Source organism: Trichomycterus rosablanca, chromosome 17 (genome assembly GCF_030014385.1).
Source record: "Trichomycterus rosablanca isolate fTriRos1 chromosome 17, fTriRos1.hap1, whole genome shotgun sequence".
NCBI lineage: Eukaryota > Metazoa > Chordata > Actinopteri > Siluriformes > Trichomycteridae > Trichomycterus > Trichomycterus rosablanca.
In genome coordinates this window covers 18,907,440-18,929,201 of record NC_086004.1, presented here as the reverse complement: position 1 = coordinate 18,929,201, position 21,762 = coordinate 18,907,440, and the positions used below count along the sequence as shown (strand labels likewise).

Below are 21,762 nucleotides of genomic sequence, written 5' to 3'. Positions count from 1 at the left end.
TGGGTTATAGTAGGGTGACCAAACGTCGTCTTTTTACCGGACATGTCCTATTTGTTGGACCTAAAAAAAATGCGCCCGGTCAGGAAAGCATGACCTGCAACATGTCCAATAAAAGTGGTGCTAGTTCAGCAAAACACAAAACTGCAGCTAAAGGAGAGATAGTTCGTCAGGTAGAAAATGTTGTTACTGCTGCAGAGGGAGTTTTTGCATTTCACACCACAAAGCATCATAACAGCTACAGATCAATGGACTGCACATCTGCCTTGTTCAAAAGTTATTCCCTAAATCTGAAACAGCTTATGCCAAGTTCACACTACATGACTTTCCAAGTCGTCAGGTCGCTGTACAGTTCACACTACACGCCTGGATCTCTTGTAATCGGGAGTCTTTTAAGTCGATGTGGCTTTCACACTACACGACTGATCGGCGATAGGGGGTTTCACACTACACCATCTATCACCAACTGGAATCGCAGGCGAGTCTATCTGGTCTCCCAAACTACGAAGGGACGAAAGGTTTGCACGTCAACAAGTAGTGAGCGATCAAAGTTTGTGCGCTGATGTGCATCGTAAAATCAAGGAGAAAAAATAAATGAATCTGAGTTGATTTGGCAACGTGAGCAGCATGGTTTGTTCTATAGTGAGTTGGAGGTTAATAAATATTTTTTGCAATGCAGCGTTGGTGTTATGTTCTGTAGAGAACGATAAGATCAGAAATACTGTAAAACGTGTGTGTATGCTGATGTATTCTGATATAAACTACATTAAGCCCCTGTCCCACCTTTTTACAACTCCACCCCTGCGTTTCCCCTTACACCGTAACTTGCGTTCTCATTGGCTGTTCGACACAGCACTTATTGCCAGTTGGGCGACTCAGATCCAGATATTTGACATGCTAGATATATCTTCAGTCGCTGAGCGCTCGGATCGAGTCGTTGAGTAGTTCACACATAGCGAGTGAGAGCCGAGTTTCGATCGCCGAGCAAACACCGAGTTGCTCCCGAGCCGGCAAATCCAGCGCAGACCAGTCGGCGAGCGAAAATCAGGGCCAAAATCGTGTAGTGTGAAATAGGCATTAAACATTTCCAAATGTGCGTACTAATATACTGTAGAATGTATTGTCAATGCCGTGATAGCGCCACATTCTGGCGAAATAGCTCTACTGATTTGTTGTTTTTATTGTTTAAGGCCAAATGCTGAATGGAAGAAATTAGATTATCTGTCCATAAAGGTATTTGTTAGTTGTCTTGTTAAAAAGTAGCTGTTTATGTATTAGTTCAATAACATAGATGCATTATTGATGCATCTGGCAAATATTTAAACCCCTACCACATACACATTGCCATGGTTTGACATGGTGCCACTTATTTGAAGAAATTACTTTGCCAATTCAACTCCCCAGCCCCACCACAAACTAAACCTTCCACCAAGTGCAGGTGTCTGTTTGCCACATGATGCCATCTTATGCCTAGTTCAAACTACACGATTTTTACCCTGATTTCTGCTTGCCGACTGGTTGGCGTTAGATTTGCCAGCTCGGTGTTCACTCGGCGATCAAAACTCGGCTCTCAACCACTATGTGTGAACTACTCAACAACTCAACAACTCACCGAGCGCTCGGCAACTGAAGTTACAGTGGGGTCAAAAAGTATTTAGTCAGCCACTGATTGTGCAAGTTCTCCTACTTAGAAAGATGAGAGAGGTCTGTAATTTTCATCATAGGTACACTTCAACTATGAGAGACAAAATGAGAAAAAAAAATCCAGGAAATCACATTGTAGGATTTTTAAAGAATTTATTTGTAAATTATGGTGGAAAATAAGTATTTGGTCAATACCAAACAAGCAAGATTTCTGGCTCTCACAGAACTGTAACTTCTTCATTAAGAAGCTCTTCTGTCCTCCACTCGTTACCTGTATTAATGGCACCTGTTTGACATCGTTATCTGTATAAAAGACACCTGTCCACAGCCTCAAACAGTCAACCATGACCAAGACCAAAGAGCTGTCGAAAGACACCAGGAAGAAAACTGTAGACCTGCACCAGGCTGGGAAGAGTGAATCTACAATAGGCAAGCAGGTTGGTGTGAATAAATCAACTGTGGGAGCAATTGTAAGAAAATGGAAGACATACAAGACCATTGATAATGATCTTGGGGTCAAGATCTCATCCCGTGGGGTCAAAATGATCATGAGAACGGTGAGCAAAAATCCCAGAACTACACTCCGGGACCTGATAAATGACCTGCAGAGAGCTGGGACCAAAGTACCAAGGCTACCATCAGTAACACACTACGTCGAGAGGGACTCAAATCCTGCAGTGCCAGGCGTGTCCCCCTGCTTAAGCCAGTACATGTCCAGGCCCGTCTGAAGTTTGCCAGAGAGCTTATGGATGATCCAGAAGAGGATTGGGAGAATATCATGTGGTCAGATAAAACCAAAATGGAACTTTTTGGTAAAAACTCAACTCGTCGTGTTTGGAGGAAGAAGAATGCTGAGTAAACACCATACCTACTATGAAGCATGGGGGTGGAAACATCATGCTTTGGGGCTGTTTTTCTGCAAAGGGGACAGGACGACTGATCCGTGTTAAGGGAAGAATGAACGGGGCCATGTATCGTGAGATTTTAAGCCCAAACCTCCTTCCATCAGTGAGAGCATTGAAGATGAAACGTGGCTGGGTCTTCCAGCATGACAATAATCCCAAACACACCGCTCGGGCAACAAAGGAGTGGCTCCGTAAAAAGCATTTCAAGGTCCTGGAGTCTCCAGACCTCAACCCCATAAAAAATTTGTGGAGTCCGTGTTGCCCAGCAACAGCCCCAAAACATCACTGCTCTAGAGGAGATCTGCATGGAGGAATGGGCCAAAATACCAGCTACAGTGTGTGCAAACCTGGTGAAGACTTACAGGAAACGTTTGACTTCTGTCATTGCCAACAAAGGTTATGTTACAAAGTATTGAGTTGAACTTTTGTTATTGACCAAATACTTATTTTCCACCATAATTTACAAATAAATTCTTTAAAAATCCTACAATGTGATTTCCTGTATTTTTTTTTCTCATTTTGTCTCTCATAGTTGAAGTGTACCTATGATGAAAATTACAGACCTCTCTCATCTTTCTAAGTAGGAGAACTTGCACAATCAGTGGCTGACTAAATACTTTTTGACCCCACTGTATATATCTAGTATGTCAAACATCTGGGTATGAGTCGGCCGACTGGCAATGAGGGCGGTGTCAAACAGCCAATGAGAACGCAAGATACGGTGTGAGGGGAAATGCGTGGTAGGAGTGTAAAAAGGTGGGACGGGGGCATAATATAGTTTATATCAGAATACATCAGCACACATGTTTTACAGTATTTTTTTTGACGCTATCGTTCTCTACAAAACATAACACCAACGTTGCATTGTAAAAAATATTTATTAACCTCCAACTCACTATACAGTAGAACAAACCATGATGGTCGTGTAGCCAAATCTTTGATCGCTCACTACTTGTTGACGTGCATTTTTGGACGTGGTATCATTAAACCTCTCGTCACTTCTCGCGTTTGTTTTCGTGACAAAATGTAGTTTGAGAGACCAAAGAAGCTCGCCTGCAATTCCAGTTGGTGATAGATGGTGCAGTGTGAAACCCCCTATCACCGATCAGTCGTGTAGTGTGAAAGCCACCCCGACTTGAAAGACTCCCGATTACAAGAGATCCAGTCGTGTAGTGTGTACTGTACAGCGACCTGACGACTTGGAAAGTCATGTAGTGTGAACTTGGCATTAGTCACCTTAGTCATAGTGAACCCATAGTCACCTGTCCCTCTTATCTGAGCTGTCTTGTTAGCATTTGCACATGAAATGGGGTCATATATATTTCCACACTAATGTATATCAGCAATTCAATGCAAAGGAACATTCTTTTTAAAGATTCAATTTGAGATCGAGCCTAAAAATTGCTTAATGGGCTGAATATTTACAGCTCAGTATTGTAATCTGTACATGCACATACAGGCTCCTCCCGGTAGATGGTGCTGATGGATAAGGTTAAAGCTTCTGTGTCGCCAACTGCTGGGCTACAGTAATTTTTTGCACTGTAACATTTCACACTGTATGCCTTCTGGACGTTTTAGATCACCCCCTCCCTATCTCCCCATACCTCCTTCTGATCAAACAACCCTTTTGAAACAACATGTATGATGACGGGGATTGGTGCTTGGAGCAACTATGGCTCTATGGAGGTTTCAATCCAGCAGCTGGCATGCAATCAACCGGCTGCAGACGAGAGTAGCAGCAGTATGCCGCAGAGGTGCAACATCCGAATGCACACACTGCTGAGGCATCGTGCCCAGGCATTAGTAGCAGAGAGTATGCCAGACTGCATTGCACCTCAACAATGCAGCATGTACAGAAAACCAGTGCAAGTGTTCATCTATAAATCATCTGGATTATCTCAAATCTCAAAAGATCAGCGATCAATAATCTGGGATTACAATCGATACTGTGTTTACACAACAGCACTTTCTGTACAACAGCAGTAATGAGACACCAAATCAGGGAAAAAATACACATAGACAAGCTTCTGAGTGGGTACAAAGCTGCCACCCTGACAAAAAGCAGCTGCTTGTCTTGACGTCACTAAACGGCCCCGCAGAGATCAATTAAGTATAATGAAGCAGTTCAGGAAGCTCAGATTCCTCATTTTCCCTCATCATGACTGATGGTCCCACACCAAGCAATTATCAATCAACCTTTTATTAAACGGAACCTTCATGAAGGAGCCAAATGTATGTGGACACATACACCGACCAGGCGTAACATTATGAGCACTGACAGGTGAAGTGAATAACACTGATTATCTCTTCATCACGGCACCTGTTAGTGGGTGGGATATATCAGGCAGCTTTTTATTTGAGCGAGTTTGACAAGGACCAAATTGTGATGGCTAGACGACTGGGTCAGAGCATCTCCAAAACTGCAGCTCTTGTGGGGTGTTCCCGGTCTGCAGTGGTTCTGCAGTGGTCCTGCAGTGGTCAGTATCTATCAAAAGGGGTCCAAGGAAGGAACAGTGGTAAACCGGCGACAGGGTCATGGGCGGCCAAGGCTCATTGATGCAGGTGGGGAGCAAAGGCTGGCCCGTGTGGTCCGATCCAACAGACGAGCTACTGTAGCTCAGATTGCTGAAGAGGTTAATGCTGGTTCTGATAGAAAGGTGTCAGAATACACAGTGCATCGCACTTTTCACAGTAACACCCTGGATGGGACGCCAGTCCACCGCAGGGCAGACACACATACACACACACACACACCCATTCACTTAGAGGGCAATTCAGTGTCCCCAATTAACCTGACTGCATGTTTTTGGACTGTGGGAGGAAAACAGAGCTCCCGGAGGAAACCCAAACGATCATGGGAAAAACTCCACACAGAAAGGACCCGGACTGCTCCATCTGGGAATCAAACCCAGGATCTTCTTGCTGTGAGGTGACAGTGCTACCCACTGAGCCACCGTGCTGCCCACCCTGAATTAAATAATGTTTTACAAAATGTGTAGTGTCTTTCCTTAAGTTCACATCACTGTAAAAGTAAATCACACAGGAGAACATGTTCAAACCAAGAGATTTGGTTTACAATCCAGCCTACGGAGTAGTAGCATCAAACTGCACGGACAGTGAAGTAAAGATGACCAACCTCTTCAAGCTGTGACTCTGCATGAGCGCGGCCTGGTTCATTGCGCGGATCCAACCGTTCATGTCCTCATGCGTGTCGGCGCTGAAGAAGTACGTCCTCATGCCGCTGTGCTCGGCCTGCGAGCCAATCACAGAGTTCTTACTGTAAATGTATGAGCGCATGCCAGTGTGACTCGCCTGAATAAAGAAAGATAGTTCAGAATGAGAAGAGGACAGATGGAGAATGTGCAAAAGTAAGAAAAAAGAGAAAGAAAAAAAAGGGACCTAGTTAGTCAAGAGCAAAGAACGCTCCAACATTGAGCAGAGTGAATTACTTTACCAAGTTTATTATATTAAAAAATATCATTACCAGGTCCTTAATAAGACATGAATAACTGTCCCAAACTGGGATTTGTTTCAATTTGATTAACACTGCACTTAAGTGCTTTCAATAACCAGGAGTCTTATAAACCAGTGGTTCTCCACCAAGGGACCGAGGCCCACTAGGGGCCTTAAGGCCTTCGCATACTTCCTGCGAAACTAAGCTCGCGAGCACTGCATCAAGCCGAACGTGCCTTCGCGAGCTTACAAGCTGGGGCATGCTTCCAGCGGTTTCTTTTTGCCTGTCGCGTCTGCTCCACAGCTGCAGGTGATGCTGTGACATTTATGATGTTAAGTTCCATGACTACCGAAAAACGATGGCTAGATGGTACTAGTAGTACATACTAAATTAGAAGCAGTGCGCACTGCTCGGCCGGTTCAGAAGTAAGCTCTTTCAGAACGCAAATGTGCTGTGTTTGCATACACAAAAACGGCTGCCCAAGCAATAGATTATCTGGGTACTTTTCGCGTACTGTTTAATGAATACAACGTATTCGGACACACTACCCGCTCCTGCATACTGTTCGTATGAGATTTCGGACGCAGCCGATGATCATTTACATTTTGGCAGACGCTTTTATCCAAAGCGACTTACCGTTATGACTGAACACAATTTTGAGCAATTGAGGGTTAAGGGCCTTGCTCAGGGGCCCAACAGTGGCAACTTGGCAGTGGTGGGGCTTGAACTGGCAACCTTTTGATTACTGGTCCAGTACCTTAACCACTGAGCTGATCACAGTTGAGACGCTCCTCAAAATCGTCCATGTTTGTTTTCATGGCACGCTTCTTTTTTTTTACTGACCAATCACAGGCGTTCCCGCGGAGTTCGCCCTGCTTCCGTCGTCTCCGTATGAAGTATGCCGAGGCCTTTAGTGAGTCTAAGGTGTTCCATTGAATGGGATAGGACAGGAAAATCAATAGGCTATTGGCATACTGGACATTTCTTGTGGAACTATTTTAAACTCCCTATAGCCTACGTTGGGCATTTGAGAATGGACACGTATTCGATTTGCCCAACACAAAAGTGCAAAGGTCAATAGATGGTGACTATGAACGATTCTGATTCATCTGTTGAATCAGATCTTGCTGAAGTAGAACCAGGTGAGGAAGCTCCCACCACAAGATATTTACCTTCATCATGGATACACAAAATTTCACATGAACAAGAAGACAATATCTTTTGTCATCCTTGCTGAAAGCATAAGAATAATGTAACCCATGTCACGGGGGTTCTCAAAAATCTTTTTGAACACATGGCGGTCTAAGACCAAAAAGATTGAGAACCACTGTTCTACACTGGGGCGGCATGGTGGCTCGGTGGGTAGCACTGTCGCCTCACAGAAGTTCGATCCCCAGGCGATGCGGTCCGGGTCCTTTCTGTGTGGAGTTTGCAGGTTCTCCCTGTGTCTGCGTGGGTTTCCTCCGGGAGCTCCGGTGTCCTCCCACAGTCCAAAAACATGCAGTCGGGTTAATTGGAGACACTGAATTGCCCTATAGGTGAATAGGTGTGTGTGTGTGTGTGTGTGTCTGCACTGTGATGGACTGGCGCCCCGTCCAGGGTGTTACTGTGTGCCTTGCGCCCATTGAAAAGCTGGGATAGAAAGTGAGTGTTCTACACTGATGTGGGGGAATTCTGGCTCATTCTTCTTCACAGAACTACATTTATGGCATTTAGTGGACGCTTTTATGCGAAGTGACTTACAATTATGACTAAATACAGTTTGAGCAATTGTGGGTTAAGGACCTTATTTAGGGGCCCAACAGTGGCCGGTGGTGGGGCTTCAGTTTTGTCTTCTTTTAAGCCACTTAAGGGTGGGCATGCTCTTCTGTTCTGGATCATTGTCTTGTTCCATAACGTAATTGCACTTGAGCTTCAGATCACAGGCTGATGACCAGATATACCTGTACTTCATCCCTCAGGATTAATTAATACAGAGCACAATTCATGGTTCCATTAAATAGGACAAGTCACCCAGGCCCTAAAGCAGCAAAGCATTGCAACGGCATGACACTATGATACACTATATTGCCAAAAGTATTCGCTCGTCTGCCTTCACACGCATATGGACTTGAGTGACATTCCATTTGCCCACCCTTTGCAGCTAAAACAGCTTCAATACTTCTGGGAAGGCTTTCCATAAGGTTTAGGAGTGTGTTTATGGGAATTTTTGACCATTCTTCCAGAAGCGCATTTGTGAGGTCAGACACCGATGGAAGGCATGGCTCGCAGTCTCCGCTCTAATTCATCCCAAAGGTGTTCTGTCGGGTTGAGGTCAGGACTCTGTGCCGGCCAGTCAAGTTCTTCCACACCAAACTCGCTCATCCGTGTCTTTATGGACCTTGCTTTGTGCACTGGTGTGCAGTCATGTTGGAACAGGAAGGGGCCATCCCCAAACTGTTCCCACAAAGTTGGGAGCATGAAATTGTCCAAAATCTCTTGGTATGCTGAAGCATTAAGAGTTCCTTTCACTGGAACTAAGGGGCCGAGCCCAACTCCTGAAATACAACCCCACACCGTAATCCCCCCTCCACCAAACTGTACACTTGGCACAATGCAGTCAGACAAGCAACCGCCAAACCCAGACTTGTCCATCGGATTGCCAGATGGAAGAGCGTGATCCGTCACTCCAGAGAACACGTCTCCACTGCTCTAGAGTCCATGGGCGGCGTGCTTTACACCACTGCATCCGTTGCTTTGCATCGCGCTTGGTGATATAAGGCCTGGATGCAGCTGCTTGCCATGGAAACCCATTCCATGAAGCTCTCTACACACTGTTCTTGAGCTAATCTGAAGGCCACATGAAGTTTGGAGGTCTGTAGCGATTTACTCTGCAGGAAGTTGGCGACCTCTGCGCACTATGCGCCTCAGGATCCGCTGACCTCGCTCTGTCATTTTACGTGGACTACTACTTCGTGGCTGAGTTGCTGTTGTTCCCAATCGCTTCCACTTTGTTATAATACCACTGACAGTTGACTGTGGAATATTTAGTAGCGAGGAAATGTCACGACTGGAGAGCACAGGTGGCATCCTATCAATCCTATTAATGTTATGGCTGATTATGGTTGTCATTGAAACATTATATAAAAATTATAGATTTTTTTTTTAAATTAATTATTTTGATTATATTTATTTATTTTTTAAGATGCTATAGAAGGTAAGTAAGTGCATGTTATTGCTCAGCCTAAGTGCTTAGTAAAGAAGTAAGTCTTTAATTGTCTTTTGAAGACAGACAGCTGTCCGAACACACAGGAAAGTTCATTTCACCACTTGGGTACTAGTACAGAAAAGAGACTTCATGCCTGTCTTCCTTGAGTTCTGGGTGGAGGATCAAAACAAGCAAGACTAGTGGTTTGAAAGTTGTGTGGTACTCACACCGGTGTTTTATGAGTTCTGCTGCCAATTGAAAGCATGTAACATCTGAATATTGTGTTTATCTCATGGCAGAATTCATGTATAATACACCAATCAGCCATAACATTAAAACCACCTCCTTTTTTCTACACTCACTGTCCATTTTATCAGCTTCATTTACCATATAGAAGCACTTTGTAGTTCTACAATTACTGACTGTCCATATATTTCTCTGCACGCTTTGTTAGCCTGCTTTCATGCTGTTCTTTAATGGTCAGGACCCCCACAGGACAACTACAGAGCAGGTTTTTAAAAACTCCATACCAGCACAACACACACTAACACACCACCACTATGTCAGTGTCACTGCAGTGCTGTGAATGATCCACCACCCAAATAATACCTGCTCTGTAGTGGTTAGCATACAGAGAAACAGATGGACTACATTCAGTTATTGTAGAACTACAAAGTGCTTCTATATGGTAAGTGGAGCTAATAAAATGGACAGTGAGTGTAGAAACAAGGAGGTGGTTATAATGTTATGGCTGATCGGTGTAGTATGTAATGTCTAGTCAGCCACCTGCTACTGTGGGTAACAAAAGAGTCGGTCAGTATTATAGAAGTACAGACGATACATGTAATACTTTCATAAAAACATATTAGAATGTGATTCATCACAGCATTATTACTACATTATTGCCCAGTTATTATTAATGGCACAGACGTTTTACTATCTTTATTAATTTTAGGTCTCTGTGTACTGTTGAGGCTACAGAGACAGTAAACATGTTCTCAGTCCTACTTTAAAACATATAATCACACACCAGACACACAAAGTAAACCTATTAATTAGCTCTTACCCTTGTCATTTGGTAGCATGGCTGATGTCTGATTTAAGAAGCGCCCAGCAAATTCAGTCAATATTCCTTACGTTAGTCACAATCTGATGTCAAAATGGCAATACTGAACTAAGCTGTCCTGCCCCACCCGAAAGTAACAATACCTAGCTCAGCACAGGTGCACCCACAGCCATTTATTCAGTCCAGTCAGGGCTAGGCAGCACACAAACCCAGACCATAGTAAACTCAAACACATGTCGGTTTGTGCCTCTGTGCTTTGGGTGTGTCTGGTTTGGGTTTTGCATAATGGTTTTGTAAAATTTAACAGCGACATCAAATATTTAAGTATTACATCTCCGGATTCAGTGAAATCTCAGCTCTCTGCAAAGCTACATTAATACTTAGTCAAGTATCTTGTAATAGTGTATATTTATATACAAACTAGACACAGTAACATTGCAAACGTTTCAGTTTGTCTTGTTTTTATTCTTATGTTAGTCCTTGTCTAATATTTTCTAGGCCAAATGAGTTAATTCAAACTGGGCACCATGATCAATTCAGCTACTCTTACACAGGGCACACTGATCAACCCGAGGTACCATCAAACTGGGCATTATGATCAATTCAGCTACTCTTACACAGGGCACACTGATCAACCCGAGGTACCATCAAACTGGGCACCATGATCAATTCAGCTACTCTTACACAGGGCACACTGATCAACCCGAGGTACCGTCAAACTGGGCATTATGATCAATTCAGCTACTCTTACACAGGGCACACTGATCAACCCGAGGTACCGTCAAACTGGGCATTATGATGCCTTACTGGTTCGAGGCTGAGTGGCTGTATGAGCAACGATTGGCCGGTTGCTCAGTTGGGGGCGGGACAAAGAACCGGATGTGGGTCTCTCTCTGTCAGAATGCAATTACGACCTCTGCCGGCTGATTACAGGCACCTGCACAGAGATGAGGAAGAGTGCCCTTAGGGTGTGGGTGGCAAAAATGCATCCGGCTGCTGCCCATGTTTCGAAGGGGATAGGGGTTAGCTTCGATCTCCTCGGTCAGGGCAGCGTTCGGCATAGACAGAGAGAATGCACGATGCAAATTGAACAATTGGATGCGCTAAAGGGGGAGAAAAAGGAAAAAAAAAAAGAAGGCCAGCAACAGAAATCAGTCGGAAATCAGTAACCAACAGACCATTATACTAGTTAAGCTTCACTGGGTTCATATTATGGTGTTTTGTCCTTCTGTCACATGGGTGGTGAGGGGTCAGATTCAACCCCCCATCTGAGATATGAAGGGAATGAACCTAATTGCAAAAGACTATAAGGCAGAACTGCTTAACAGTCAGCACATTACACTTAAAACCTTATTTAAGGTGCGTAATTGGACCACAATAACAGTTGTTTCTTTGAAGAATTATAAAATCTTTACCTAGGGGAAACAAAATATCTTCTATTCTGGTCAGGATCATTTAACAGTCATTCCACTGCAATTCCCTGATCGCCTAAAGCAGGTCTAAATCATTTGCTGCTCCCTCTTTCCACCCTGTCTTATCCACAATGTCATCTTATAATGTTAGTACATTACTGCTTTCCAGTTCGGATGATCCATCAACCCGGTCGTGCAGATTATTTGAGAAAATTTCTATTAAAAGCAAAAGGCATGACCCTATTTTACTAATGACAATGTGGGTTTTGGACAAGGAGTTAATAATAATCTAGCACACAAGCACTCACTCACTCAGTGTGAGGCACTGCAGTAAAATGCTGAATGGACAGTGGTGCAGGAGCTGCTCAATAGCATATACATTCAATCCCAGTCTCTCTCTTAACCAATTATAAACCAGAGATGAACTTCTAAAGGCGAGTGAATGATAGCAATTACAGTGGTAAAGAAATGCTGACAGCACACTACATCACCTTTTCCCCAACCATTCAATTACTAAATCCTTCAATAACATCAAATTAAAGCTCCAGCCTTAAACCTTCATTAAGTATAAACTGCTCTGTAATTAAGAGAGAATAAAACCAGGCAAGGTTCTCCTATAAGACCAAGATTATATCAGAGATCTACAAAAGATAAAATATCTAAAGCTACATTAGATTATACGTATTAGGACCACCGAGCACAATTCTCCCTGTACTAAGACACTTATGAAGGACTTTGATGAACAGCTTGGTATCAGATCCAAACATTCAACAGGACATGCAGTACAAACATAACAGCTCCACAAACCCAAAGAATAATATTGGGTTATGGTTCTTTTGTTCATGGAATTGTGTCTATAAATATAATCTTTCTTTTATTAATATTATTATTATTTTACCCCCACACTAAAAAATTACAGGGGTAACAAGAAACAGATGAGATTAATATTCGACCATGCCGGATGAAACCTAGACTTGTTTTTAGAAATCTGTTAACTTTGGAATGAGATTAAAAAGCAAACAAAATTTTAAAAAACGTATATTTTAATGTAAACTTAAAAATCTGACAACTTTTCTGCCATTAAAACACTCTTGCACATAACCACAACTTTTAGTGTTTTTTTAACCTGTTTAGTTACTGCTGAGTATCTGAGTAAAGGGAGTCTGAGTGCCCCATTTGACAACACCACAAAAGACCTACGACTGTTAGGTCTAACTACCTTTTAACCACCTTTTCAAAACTGCTTTAAAGACATAATGCTTTGTTTTCATTGTAAACCAAAAATACGTTATGGGAAATTGCAGGACCAAATACAAAAAAAGAAATACAAAAGCTTTAGCTTGTGTTCTTAAAAATGAGAATTTATATTTGTGTGTTGTTCCATTAGTCAAATAAAGTTAAAAAATAGAACAAAAGTTGAGCCTTTGAAACGGAATGATCACCGTCTGTTCTGTCTGGGGTCGGAGTTCGAAACAAATGACAGTCATATCCACACAGCTCTGCAGACAGATACTATTGCAGCTGACACAGGGGGCAGAACTTGTCATAAAGTTCCATTTAGAGAGACAAAATGATTGATCAATTGTACTGTCAGTTGGAATTGGTCTTCAATTCCTCCTGCTTGGCCCTTTCATCTAAAGCTGTACCACCTCACAGGACAACATTATTTCTAGCAACAACAGAAAGTGACTAAAGGGGTTTCTCCAACCATGGGTTAAAAAAACCCCAGTAACCTGTTCAGTGCCCTGACCTCAGCCCCACTAAACAGCTTTGGAATCAACTGGAACATCAATTGAGGCTTACTTGCCCAACCTTACAAATGCTTGAAAATAAACACTTGCTCTAGTGTTCGCTAATCTGTCCTCAGTGTTTTCTATTGTTATACATACTCTACTAATGTTTTGTACATACAGCACCAGTAAAATTACATAAAAGGTTATTTCCTAGTGACTGAATATGAGTGGCGAATATGTATAATTAAAAGTAATAGTAATAAACAGAGAAAAAATACATAATTTGGGAAAACTTTATAGCTACTGTACTTCTGCTGTACTTCACACAAGCTTTGCATTAAAAAGAATTAATTTAAAGCTTGAACAGATTTTTTAACTCATAAGTTAAATGATTCTAAGGTGATTCAAAGGTAATATGAAAGAAACATTAAAAAAAAAGATGGCAAATACAAATTAGTATGCAAACTAGTAGAATTTGCACTTTAAACAGTTTTACTATTATCGAGACCAGCTAGAGAAGAGTACTTTGATTACATATTTTCACTAAGCAGAGCTTCACAGTGCAGGACAGGTAAAGAATTTAGGAAATCACTGAATGTGTCAATATCTAGTTTGCCGGCATTCTAAACATAGGGAAATATGAGCTTAATAGAGCTTGGAACAGCATGTCACGCACCCCCATGACACAATAGGTCTAGCTTACAAAGGAAATAAAAGAGATGCATGTAAAAGTTCCAAGCAAACAGCTTCAAACATCTCAGTAGTAGGAATGCTGATTCATCTGACCACAGTACACGTTTCCACTGTGTGATGGTCCATCCTAGATTCCTCCGAGCCCAGAGAAGTCGACACAGCTTCTGGACATGGTTAACATAAGACTTCTTTTGTGCTCAGTAAAGTTTTAAGTGGCATTTGTGCATGTAACTCTGTATTGTAGTGCTTGACAAAGGTTTGCCAAAGTAATCCCTCACCCATGTGGTTATATCAGCTATTGTTGAGTTGCAATACTTGATGCAGGGTCTGAGAGATCGAAGATCACAGGCATTTTCTTCCTATTTCTCCTGACTTCAGCGTAGCCACTTACTCTTCCGCTGTTGGGGTACCCAATTGTGTCAGAAGAGGGCATATTCGCCTGGCACACACCAATCTCCATGCTCTTCCACTTCTGTACAGGTGCCTTAAGCTGCTAACCAGGGTCCTTGCACAGCGTTTGAAGACCCCACCCACTTATAAGTCCGGTCTTTCCCACCCAGCAGACTGGTGGTCGATTTTTGTCTGCTAGAGGGTGCACAGTCGATTGGTAGCAGACTGGTAGCAGAGCTGAGACTAGAACTCGGTTTAAGAGAAGCAATGAAATACTGCTTTGTAGGCAAAACCAATTACGGTACAAAAAAAGACCCATGCATGCTAAATAGAGGCTTACCTTAAAGGCATACTTGCGGCTAATATGGTCTTCTGGCTCCACTGGTGCAATTACATAGCTGGGCAGAGGAATGCTGCCCAGTACTGTCTCCTCTCTACTGTCTGTGAAAAAAGCAGAACAAATCTGAACTGGAAGAAGCTAAAAATAGTGTACCAGCCAATACCTGTGAAATTGTATTTCCTAAAACGTGCACACTAGGCCTTAGAGTTTTAGAATGGAACTGTAAATATAAATATTGTGGGCTGAGGGAATGTTGTTAGACGAGATACTCTAAAATCGATGATTTAGCAGCAGTTGAGTGTTTATCATTTGTAAACCAGACGTAAATCATTTACGATCATTCATAAGTAGGAACCTGCAATGTTTTAACTGGATAAATAAAACACTGACCAATATTACCTAGACACAACACGTATTCTATATATCACAACCCATTCTATCTATCTATCTATCCATCCATCCATCCATCCATCCATCCATCCATCCATCCATCCATCCATCCATCTACAGTACATCATAGATACAGTGTATCACAAAAGTGAGTACACCCCTCACATTTCTGCAAATATTTCATTATATCTTTTCATGGGACAACACTATAGAAATAAAACTTGGATATAACTTAGAGTAGTCAGTGTACAGCTTGTATAGCAGTGTAGATTTACTGTCTTCTGAAAATAACTCAACACACAGCCATTAATGTCTAAATGGCTGGCAACATAAGTGAGTACACCCCACAGTGAACATGTCCAAATTGTGCCCAAAGTGTCAATATTTTGTGTGACCACCATTATTATCCAGCACTGCCTTTACCCTCCTGGGCATGGAATTCACCAGAGCTGCACAGGTTGCTACTGGAATCCTCTTCCACTCCTCCATGATGACATCACGGAGCTGGTGGATGTTAGACACCTTGAACTCCTCCACCTTCCACTTGAGGATGCGCCACAGGTGCTCAATTGGGTTTAGTCCATCACCTTTACCTTCAGCTTCCTCAGCAAGGCAGTTGTCATCTTGGAGGTTGTGTTTGGGGTCGTTATCCTGTTGGAAAACTGCCATGAGGCCCAGTTTTCGAAGGGAGGGGATCATGCTTTGTTTCAGAATGTCACAGTACATGTTGGAATTCATGTTTCCCTCAATGAACTGCAGCTCCCCAGTGCCAGCAACACTCATGCAGCCCAAGACCATGATGCTACCACCACCATGCTTGACTGTAGGCAAGATACAGTTGTCTTGGTACTTCTCACCAGGGCGCCGCCACACATGCTGGACACCATCTGAGCCAAACAAGTTTATCTTGGTCTCGTCAGACCACAGGGCATTCCAGTAATCCATGTTCTTGGACTGCTTGTTTTCAGCAAACTGTTTGCGGGCTTTCTTGTGCGTCAGCTTCCTTCTGGGATGACGACCATGCAGACCGAGTTGATGCAGTGTGCGGCGTATGGTCTGAGCACTGACAGGCTGACCTCCCACGTCTTCAACCTCTGCAGCAATGCTGGCAGCACTCATGTGTCTATTTTTTAAAGCCAACCTCTGGATATGACGCCGAACACGTGGACTCAACTTCTTCGGTCGACCCTGGCGAAGCCTGTTCCGAGTGGAACCTGTCCTGGAAAACCGCTGTATGACCTTGGCCACCATGCTGTAGCTCAGTTTCAGGGTGTTAGCAATCTTCTTATAGCCCAGGCCATCTTTGTGGAGAGCAACAATTCTATTTCTCACATCCTCAGAGAGTTCTTTGCCATGAGGTGCCATGTTGAATATCCAGTGGCCAGTATGAGAGAATTGTACCCAAAACACCAAATTTAACAGCCCTGCTCCCCATTTACACCTGGGACCTTGACACATGACACCAGGGAGGGACAACGACACATTTGGGCACAATTTGGACATGTTCACTGTGGGGTGTACTCACTTATGTTGCCAGCTATTTAGACATTAATGGCTGTGTGTTGAGTTATTTTCAGAAGACAGTAAATCTACACTGCTATACAAGTTGTACACTGACTACTCTAAGTTATATCCAAGTTTCATGTCTATAGTGTTGTCCCATGAAAAGATATAATGAAATATTTGCAGAAATGTGAGGGGTGTACTCACTTTTGTGATACACTGTACATATATGGGCACTCAGGTGGTGCAGCAGGAAAACACACTAGCACACCAGAGCTGACATTTCAAACTCATCGGTTCAAAATTCAGCTCTGCCATCCAGCTGGGCTGGGTGCCCATACAAGCCGGTTAGGGACTCTCTCATGGCTGATGCAATTATGACCTCTGCTGACTGAATGATGGCGCCTGTACAGAGACACGGAAAGAGTGTGTTGATCAGGGTGTGTCTCTCCATACACAAAGCTGATTTGCATATGAACTCGCATAGTGCAGGTGAAAAGATGCAGTCGGCTACTGCACACGTGTCGGAGGGGTCGGACTGGGCAGGTGTTTTGTTTTCCTCCATCTGAGCGGGGATCGTTATCAGTGGAGAGGAAGCATGATGTATTTCTATCATTTTAGCTTTGGGATTTAATCATTTTGTCTCAGAAAATCCCTGAAATTTCACAACTTCCATGACATATAAGTTACAAGTATTTAACCTTTGAGCTTGAACTATAGTTGTACATTGCTGTAATGCATCTGCTGGTAGGATGACTCACCTTTGTAGTAAAAAAGGCAATAATCTGACAAAACGAACCACTTCCTTTTCCAAAGCCTCATTCCTGAGCTGTCCTGCAGGTAGAAACGCACCATACGTTAACTTCTCTTATGGCTAGGAAGCTATTTAGTAACTGATATACAGTGAACAATAAAAGTCTACACCTATAATCTGTACAATTGAATCATTTAAACAGTGACCAAGAACTGGACGTCCCTTTTAAACTGATCAAAACCTAGTGAGCTGCCTTGCTCCCTACCTACACCACTGCCTAAATGGAAAGGATTTTAATAGGACATCAAACTTATAAGGCAGAATATTTAGATGCTTTACTTAGCAATTACGGTGATAATGTCACCTCAGTTTTCGCTTACTAAGCTAACACAGTTACCCTCAGGCCATTCAAACCAATGCACTGAGGCGGCACAACCTGCTAGCATCCCAGTTAACATCTCCCTCTGTGTACCAAAAACAGTCACTGACAAGATTACATTTGCAAATAAATTACACTTCTGCACCTTTATACAAATTAAAATCAATGAGAATTTATTTACATTTGTTAAGATCTCTGGGATTGCCTTCACCGCTAAGGAAGCATTGGATGCTCTCTTGTTATTCAGTCAGATTATCGCTTACATGATATTAAGGCACCTCAGTAGGCAGCATTTTAAGGTATCTAAGAATTCAGACAGCCTTCTTCTCTGGAGCGAGTGTACCATGCTGTCTATGTAGAGAGCTCACTAGGTTTTCAGACAGACCCAAGAAAAAAAACTGATCTGGACGGTGCTGAGAGGCCGACAGCAACATTCCAGAAGCTGCAGGAATTTCTGGTAAGTACTGGCTGTGTAGTACATGTGACAACATTTTCATGTATTCTTGGTAAATGTCTGGACCTTGAACCTTGAACTGTGTCTGTGGGAACTGATGCTGGCTCACAATCAACATTCTAATTCATCCCAAAGGATGTAAGTGGGATTAAGGTTAGAGGTTTGTTCAGTCCACTGGAGTCTTGCCCAAAAGGGGTGGCACAGTGGCTCAATGGGTATCACTGTCGCCTCACAGCAAGAAGGACCTGGGTTTGATTCCTAGGTGGAGCCGAACAAGTCCTTTCTGTTTGCAGTTTTCATGTTCTCCCCATGTCTGCATGGGTTTCCTCCGGGAGCCCTGGTTTCCTCCCGCAGTCCAAAGACATACAAGTGAGGTGAATTGGAGATACTAATAGTCATATTGTCCATGACTGTGATATTAAATACTTGAACTTATGAACCGTGTGTAACCAGTAACTACCTGTGTGTAAAACATGATTTTAAAATACTAATAAATAAATAAATCAAATACTTCTGTTAGCAATTATTGGTTATTGGATATTGATCAGGAGCACCAGGTCATGCTTACTGGTAATTCATCAACAGAACTGAGCTCACCTGTTTGTAAAGCCATCCCCTCACCACTACAGGGAGGTTCGGGTTCCTCTTAATAGCATGATCCCTCTTGCCGAAGCTGTGCATCTTTCCACTGGATCTTGAGGTCTAAAACACAAAGATGTGCCAATCGTACCATTTTGCATAATTAATAACATACATTAAATCTCAGAAGGCAAATGTTCATTACTTCAACTTCCTTTGTACATTTTAAAATGTTTTCCACAGTATCAGCTCAAGTTAATAATGTGTTCCGATGTGCCTCCAGTCTGGCATCATTTTAATATCAACTGCCAAGCTGACACCAGTCTGACATCATTTTAATAGGAATGTTGATGCGCTTCATCACAATGAGCTAGCAAACAAAACCCACTTGGCACACATTGCAGTACAATAGCTGACAGTTAGCCGGTGAATTTTAAAAGAACTTCATTTGTCAAAACTAGACCCCATATAGCCACCATAAAATATTTGTTAATATGCTGTTATGTTCCTACACTATTTGACTATACACCGATCAGTTTCTACACTCACTGTCCATTATATCAACTCCACTTACCATATAGAAGCACTTTGTAGTTCTACAATTACTGACTGTAGTCCATCTGTTGCTCTACATACATTTTAACCTGCTTTCACCCTGTTCTTAAATGGTCAGGACCCCCACAGAGCAGGTATTATTTGTGGTGTTAGCGTGTGTTGTGCTGGTATGAGTGGATAAGAAACAGCAGCGCTGCTGGAGTTTTTAAACACCATGTCCACTCTATTAGACACTCCTACCTAGTTGGTCCACCTTGTAGATGTAAAGTCAGAGACGATCGCTCATCTATTGCTGCTGTTTGAGTTGATTATCTTCTAGACCTTCATCAGTGGTCACAGGACGCTGCCCATGGGGCGCTGTTGGCTGGATATTTTTGGTTGGTAGACTATTCCCAATCCAGCAGTGACATTGAGGTGTTTAAAAACTCCATCAGCGCTGCTGTGTCTGATCCACTCATACCAGCACAACACACACTAACACACCACCACCATGTCAGTGTCACTCCAGTGCTGAGAATGACCCACCACCCAAATAATACCTGCTCTGTGGTGGTCCTGTGGGGGTCCTGACCATTAAAGAACAGGGTCAAAGCAGGCTAAAATGTATGTAGAGAAACAGATGGACTACAGTCAGTAATTGTAGAACTACAAAGTGCTTCTATGTGGTAAGTGGAGCTGATAAAATAGACAGTGAGTGTAGAAACGAGGAGGTGGTTTTAATGTTATGGCTAATCAGTGTACACTCCTTAAGCACTTTATTAGGTACACCTATCTGGTGCATGCAGGCTTGTCAGTGACAATTGAAATCGTTTTTGGTAAACGGAGGGAAATGTTAGCTGCCATGCTAGCGGGTCGTGCTGCCTCAGCCCTTTGGTTTAAATGGCCTGAGGGTAACTGTGGTAGCTTAGTAAGCAAAAACCACTGTGTTATAATCACTGTCTGAGTAGTGCATCTAAATAATCTGCCTTATGAGTTTTAATGTCTTATTAGAATCCTCTACACTCATGCAGCTGCCTAGGTAGGCAGTAGGCAGCAAGGTAGCTTGCTAGGTTTTCAAACAGACCCTTTGTCAACTCCTGTACCCCAATTTACCATTTGGAAAGGACCCCAATGACCAGATGTCTTCTGGATTGTAGACCATTCTCAACACTGTATTGACACTAGTGTTTTTTAACATGGTAAAGTGTGTTGTATCAATATGAGTGCTTTAGGTGAGGCAGTGTTTTTGGGGATTTGTAAACACTACAGTCAGTGCTTGGAGGAGAATAGTGCTCAAGCCAAAAATATGAAGTCACTAGTATGTTGTGATCAGAAAGTGGCACATTGTGCATGAAAAAAATAGCTCTAGTCGCAAACTGTGCACCTACAATAAGTGCTTATCCCAACAATACTGCTGCACCTAATACACTCACACCAGTACAACACACTTTACGATGCTAGAAGTATTACCATGCTAGTGTCATTGCAATGCTGAGGATAGTCCACCACCCCAATATTATGTAGTCAGTGGGGGTCCTATGGGGGTCGGTCACTTTATAGCCACAAAGTATCTGAAACAATGGATGTACGCACCATATAGCCACACCTAATAAAGTGCTTGGTGAGTGTATGGGTCTGTCTGAACACCTAGTGAGCTGCCTTGCTGCCTACCTAAGCAGCTGCCTAAACAGAGACGTTTCCAATAAGTTTCAAATTTATTAGACAGATTATTTGGACACATTATTAGACAGACATTATGGTGATTATGTCAGTGCAGTTTTAGCTTACTAAGCTACCACAGTTAGCCTCAGGCATTCAAACCAATGGTCTGAGGCGGCACAACCCGCTAGCATGCCAGCCAACATCTCCTTCTGTGTATCGAAAACAATTGAAGTGTCACAGACGAGCCCAAATTTATACAAAATAAAAATCAATGAGAATTTATTTACATTTGAAAATAACTCATTTGTTGCTCCGCATTCGCCGCAATATTTACAGTTTTCTGTGAGAAAAGTTGTGCCGCACTGAATGCTGGGATTGCCTTCACCGCTAAGAAAGCATCTGTTGCTCCTTCGTCATTCAGTCAGTTTATAGGTCCGAAATAAGGCACCTCAGTAGGCAGCATTTAAAGGCATCCAGGAATTTCTCGGGAGCGCGTGTAGGATGCCGTAAAATGCGTCTATGTAGAGAGCTCACTAGGTTTTCAGAAAGACCCTAAATCTACACCTGAACACCACACCCATCCTTGGCTTAAACTAAAGCTGTTAATATGAAATAGGTTTTCACTTTGCTAATATTACAGCATTTACTTTTCAAATAACATATAAAGCTAAGACGCAACCCTCGAT

General features: G+C 42.7%; 1 protein-coding gene across 7 annotated transcripts in view; it reads right to left on the bottom strand.

The window, feature by feature from the left end:
* Window positions 1–21,762, bottom strand: part of plekha7b (pleckstrin homology domain containing, family A member 7b) — a 201,084-nt gene that overhangs the window by 41,605 nt on the left and 137,717 nt on the right. For all 7 annotated transcript variants that reach the window (XM_063013505.1, XM_063013507.1, XM_063013509.1 and 4 more), the window contains 4 exons: window positions 18,899–19,003; window positions 17,476–17,548; window positions 14,822–14,922; window positions 5,683–5,858 (listed from right to left, as the gene is read on the bottom strand). In XM_063013505.1, the coding sequence (XP_062869575.1) occupies window positions 5,683–5,858; window positions 14,822–14,922; window positions 17,476–17,548; window positions 18,899–19,003 (455 nt within the window). The remainder of the gene's footprint in view (window positions 1–5,682; window positions 5,859–14,821; window positions 14,923–17,475; window positions 17,549–18,898; window positions 19,004–21,762) is intronic.